Source organism: Chaetura pelagica, unplaced genomic scaffold, assembly GCF_000747805.2.
Source record: "Chaetura pelagica isolate M959 unplaced genomic scaffold, ChaPel_1.0 scaffold1407, whole genome shotgun sequence".
In the NCBI taxonomy this organism is placed as follows: Eukaryota; Metazoa; Chordata; class Aves; order Apodiformes; family Apodidae; genus Chaetura; species Chaetura pelagica.
The window spans coordinates 456,268-461,727 of record NW_009953954.1 but is presented as its reverse complement, the minus strand read 5'-3'; the positions used below and the strand labels follow the sequence as shown (position 1 = coordinate 461,727).

Sequence of the window (5,460 nt, the reverse complement as noted above, 5' to 3'; positions counted from 1 at the left end):
TGCTGTCCCCAGCACCCCACTCCTCATAAGCTACCAGGTGTGTGTGGGGGGTGGGCTTTGGTGGGGTGGGCCACCAGGCTCTCAACCTGGTGAGGTGGCAGTTGGAGGGCAGCAAATCTGAGTTCCCTCCAGAGGGAGTCAGCCAAGACAACCAGGCAGGGACAAGTCACTGCACCTTCCCAGAAGTGTCAGACATTTCCCTTGGTGGAACCTCGCAGTGTTAGGGAATGGTTTGGGATTTCTCCACAGCTGAGGCAGCACAGGGTTTCCAGGCTGCTCTTCCTGGAATGCAGGGCTTTGCTGTGTGCTGCTGAGTCCCATGCTGAGTTTGGAGCTGGTCTGGTTCCTCGCCCTGGCCCAGCTGAGGGCCCAGAGGGGCAGCCCTGGGACCACCCCTGGCCCCCTCCCTGCAGGGTGCTGAAGCTTTCCCTGATCCCTGGGTTCTGGAAGCAGCTCTGCAGGCCCCTTTCTGGCCCTGGGTGGGCTCTCACAGATGGTTTCCTTGTGTTGCTGTAGCCTATAAATGAGATTAATTGTATTTGAAGGGTTTGTGAATTTGCATAGGGGTGGTTTCAGTGGTGGCTTGTGGCGCTGTGTGTGTCCAGGGTTCAGGGAGAACATCAACAGTTGGTCAATGCTCCATTTCTTTTCAGTCTCAGGCAGAGGAGGAGGATGAAGGTGAGGAGGAAGAAACAGAAGAGTTGGGGCAAACAGAGACCTATGCAGAATACATACCTTCAAAGTGTGAGTATCTTGCCATCACAGGGGTGTGGGGAGTTCAGGTAACTCCACTCTGGACCAGCCTCATTGCCTGTTCCCCTGTGTTCCTGCAAGCAGTGTGTGGTGTTTGCTGTGGCACATCCCCAGCTTGTGATTTTGTAGAAAAACTGCCAGTCTGCTGCCCCTTTGCTTGTGCAACACTGATTTGACAGCAGAGTTTTCTGTTGCTTGCTCTTGGGGCCATGGCTTGTTTCTGCCAGTCTGGAATTTCAACAGACCTGAAAAGTGCAGAGCAAGGGAGTTGGACTTGTCCCTTCTGCCCCAGAGCAGGGGCCTCTGCACCACCAGTATGAGGCCTGGGCGAGGGGAGAACCTGAGTTGTTTATTTTCTGTGTTGTTTAGCCAAGATAGGGAAGCACCACCCTGACCTGGTGGTTGAAACGAGCACCCTGTCCAGCGTCCCCCCCCCCGACATCACCTACTGCCTGTCCCTGCCGCGCTCGGTGGCCGACAAGGGGTCCCTGTCAGCCCTGCAGCTGGAAGCCATCATCTACGCCTGCCAGGTACAGGGCTCAGGGCCAGGAAGAACCTGCCCTTTGTGTGCATGAGTGTCCAAGTGTGTTTTAAAGTAACCTGAAATGTGGGTGATGAGACTTGGGCACCTGGGGTTTTAAATGCCTTTTGACGGGATTATTTGCAGCCAGGGACTTGTGTGGGGTGTGTTTCCCAAAGAAGGAAGGACCCCTGGGTTTTGTTGCAGTGAGGAGTGTCTTACATCTCTGCTCCCAGGGGCCTTTTCCATGAACTGCCACTTGTGAACGTTGCCATGATGCTTGACCATTCCTGCCATCATTTCTCTGAGCAGGGAATGCCCTTGCATGGATGGGATATGTGCAGGGGTTAAGTGGGGCTCCTACAAGCTCCCATCAAAGCTGTTAGCAGAGGCAAATCTAGTCTAATTTCCAGTTCTGTTCTTGATTTTGCAGCAACATGAAGTTTTATTACCCAATGGGCAGCGAGCTGGGTTCCTCATTGGGGATGGTGCTGGAGTTGGAAAGGGCAGGACAGTTGCAGGCATCATCTTTGAAAATTACCTTAAAGGGAGGAAAAAGGCTCTGTGGTAAGTTGGTGTTGTTTGTTGGAGTCTCTCTTTTCCTTCAAGTCCAGTTTCCCAGTTGGCTTTACAGCTGACTCGTGCTGTGGCCTTGGGTAAGTGGTTCCCACCTCTGTGCCCAGTGGCTGTTGGTGGAATGGGAGTGTCAGTAGGAAATGGCAGATTCAGGTCCTATCTGGAGGGCAGGGTGAGCCTTCCATGCAGGTGTGCAGAGGGGTGTTGGTGGGACTTCCCAGTGCAGACCCAAGTCCCTGGAGTGTGGGATCCTGCTGTGGGACACACAGTGTGTCCTGGTGGCCGTGGGGTCTGCAGCAGGGTCTGGTCTGTGGGCAGGGGCAGCTGCAGCTCCTGCCACCTTAGAGCTGCTGGTCACTGTGTGTGCCCTGACCATCTCCTCAGGACATAACCAGCCCCACGTCTTGCTTTGCAGGTTCAGTGTCTCCAACGATCTCAAGTACGATGCTGAGAGAGACCTGAAGGACATTGAGGCCTCCCACATTCCTGTGCATGCTTTGAATAAGGTAGGGAGAGAAGCTGCAAGGGTGGTCTGGAAATCAGCCCCCAGGCAGGTAGATGGATCCACCCTGAGCTCTGCCCCCGTGGCTGGTGCCAGCCCAGCCCCTGGCCCTGCCCTCCCTCAGCAGGTGCTGCCTGTGGAAACTCCTGCTGGTTTGGGAGCCTCGGAGGGCTGGGAGCTCCGAGCTCCTTCCTGCAGGGGCTGGGAGGTGTCTCCAGGCAGGTGCATGGTCCAGCAGCACTTGAACCTTTCTTGCTGTTCCTGAGGAGCCCTGCAGAGGAAGCAGCTCCCGTTGGATGGGGCTCTGGAGCTCTGCTCTCCTGGGCTGCTCTCCCAGCGCTGGTTTCACGGATCCTCTTTCAGAGCAGGAGGGAGCAGGTGTAGGGCACAGATGGTGCCTGGCAGGGGCTGCGGCCACACTGACACCCACCCCCCCCTCTGAGAACATCAGAGGGTTTTCAGACTCTTCCAGTTATTCAGGGGTGAGGATGAGGTATTTCTCAAAAGAAAGCACCAGCAGTTGTGTGGTGGTTGTTCACAGGGTTCCTGTGCTTTAGTCTCTTGTCCTGTGCATCAGGTTTGTGCCTGCCACATGGGACTGAAACACTCTCCTCTGCTTGCAATGGTCTGAACAACCAGCTCTTACAGAGTCAGTGGGAGCCACGTGTTTGACACCTCTGAATGTACCTCATTGAGGGGCTGAAAGGGAGGTTTGTCCTCAGACCAAAAAGGCTTTAAATGGAACTTTATTCAGATTGGGACCATGGGGTTTTTTCCTCTACCTTTTATTTTTGATGGTGAGACAGGCAACAATCTCACCTGGTCTGGAAGAAAATTATTTTAATTATTTTAAAATTACTTTAATTCAAGCCACTGGAAGGTTCAAACCAAATAAACATCCTAAACTTAAAGATGAGAAGTGGTTTCAGCTGGCCAGAAAATGGAAGTCCTAGCGTGGCCTCCACCCTGTGTTCACCAGATGTGCTGACACATGGGCTGGTGGGACTTCTCCAGACGTCTGAAGTCCCTGTCATCACCAGCTCTCAGTGCCAAGCAGACGTGCTAAAGATGTCATTGTCCCCTCTGCTCTCAGAGTGGGCTTTGTTCTGGCAGCAGCGAGTCCTGCACAGCCACAGCACAAGTGGCAGGGTTGGCTCTGGGCACCACCCCCTGGGGACAGACATGATGAACTGCTCCTGTTCCTGTTCTTCCTGCAGATTAAATACGGTGACACAGCTACCTCAGAAGGAGTCCTCTTTGCCACTTACTCTGCGCTGATTGGTGAAAGCCAGGCAGGTGGGCAGCACAGGACACGCTTAAAACAGATTTTGGACTGGTGCAGAGAGAATTTTGATGGAGTTGTATCCTTAAAAAACCCAAAACACAACCCCAAAAGAACTGGAGAAAGAAGAATTGCATGATTGTGACTGTACTTCACCAAGGAACAAAGAGCTTGGGGCCATCTGAAAGCACTGGCAGCAGCTGTGCTGAGCAGCCTGATGCCTGGGGTAGATATTTCAAGGCTGTGAGCACAGGCATCCCCCACCCTGCCCTCTCCTCCTCCACTGCCTACAGGGCTAGGGGAGAAGAATGCAGCTGGTTTAACCTCTTCAGCATTCTTCTCCCTCAGCTTTACAAACCAGGACACACCTTGGAAGTGAAGGGAGAGGGAGGGGGGAATGAGCACAGGACTAGGCAAAACCAACAGATTTCAGGCAGTGTGTGGAACTGGTCAGGCCTGTTGATACAGGGACTGTTCAGTTGGTTGGGTTTTATCTTCTGTCTGCTCCCATCCTCAGGATCAAAACAGATCTGTTCTCCTTAACTGACATTCCCCTCCAGATTGTGTTTGATGAATGCCACAAAGCCAAAAATGCCAGCTCTACAAAGATGGGCAAAGCAGTGCTGGACCTTCAGAACAAGCTGCCTCGAGCAAGGGTTGTCTATGCCAGTGCCACAGGTGAGCTGTGGGCACCTGTCTCCTCTGGTCTCCAGGGTGTCCTTGAGCTGTGAGCACACACCCTGCAAGTGCTTGTTTAGGCAACAAGAGGTGAAAGGTGCTGCAGTGCTAGAGGGTGGCCTGGAGTGCCAAATCTGCCCCATCATTGCTGGTACTCATGACCTTTTGGCAGGTCAGACTAATTTCTCTCCCATATAACTCAGTCCTGGCAATCTCTTCAGCTCTGTGGTGCTGCCTGCTTGCATGGAGGGAAATGTCCTCAGGTCCCCTGAGGCACGATGGGGCATGACCACCCCTTAAGAGTTCACTTTACTTGAGTCAAAACTATTAAAGACTTCTGTGGTTTTGCTGACAGTGAGTTCTGTTCCAACAGGTGCCTCTGAGCCAAAAAACATGATTTACATGAGCCGCCTGGGGATCTGGGGGGAGGGCACCCCCTTCAGGGCATTTGATGAGTTCCTGCATGCGATTGAGAAGAGGTAAGGCTCCTCCAGCATCCCCTTCCACCTGGTGTGCGTTTTGTGGCAGCCTTTGGAAGTGGGTGCAATGCCTGAGGACAGTGTCTGAGGGCAGCTGGAGCCAGGAGGGCTGGGGGTTCTGCAGAGGCACCTTCCTGGTGCTGCCCTGGAGCAGAGGAGGGGGTTTCACAGCTGTCCTTCTCTCCCAGGGGAGTTGGTGCAATGGAGATCGTGGCAATGGACATGAAGGTTAGTGGGATGTACATTGCCAGGCAGCTCAGTTTCACTGGAGTGACCTTCAGAATCGAGGAGATCCCACTGGATCAGCAGTACAAGATGGTCTATGACAAGGCAGCCAAGTTGGTGAGTTGGTCCCACTGCACTGGGGAGACTTAATTGTGCTTTGGGCATGGCCCCTTGTTCTGTGGGGGGGCCTGGGGACCCCTAAGGTGGCACCAGCCACGAACTGGCTTTGTTCAAAAGAAAGCAAAAGGGGTCACAGGCTCTGCTTATGCAAAAAAAAAAAAAATATTCTATTGAAAAGTTCCCTGTTTACAAACCAGAGCTGGCACCATCATGGTGGTGCAGAGAGGAGAGAGTGACCAGACTCTTCATTCAGCCTCAGACAGACACAGGCACTGCTGTTACATCAGATTATCAAGCCCAGACTGTTCTATCAACCTGCACAGCA

At 53.3% G+C, this 5,460-nt stretch overlaps 1 protein-coding gene across 1 annotated transcript in view; it reads left to right on the top strand.

Moving 5' to 3' along the window:
* Positions 1-5,460, top strand: part of SBNO2 (strawberry notch homolog 2 (Drosophila)) — a 41,809-nt gene that overhangs the window by 25,318 nt on the left and 11,031 nt on the right. Inside the window, exons 6-14 of the mRNA XM_010001835.1 lie at positions 1-37; positions 654-744; positions 1,123-1,283; positions 1,707-1,840; positions 2,265-2,355; positions 3,569-3,712; positions 4,194-4,311; positions 4,685-4,790; positions 4,979-5,132. Coding sequence (XP_010000137.1) covers positions 1-37; positions 654-744; positions 1,123-1,283; positions 1,707-1,840; positions 2,265-2,355; positions 3,569-3,712; positions 4,194-4,311; positions 4,685-4,790; positions 4,979-5,132 — 1,036 coding nt within the window. The remainder of the gene's footprint in view (positions 38-653; positions 745-1,122; positions 1,284-1,706; positions 1,841-2,264; positions 2,356-3,568; positions 3,713-4,193; positions 4,312-4,684; positions 4,791-4,978; positions 5,133-5,460) is intronic.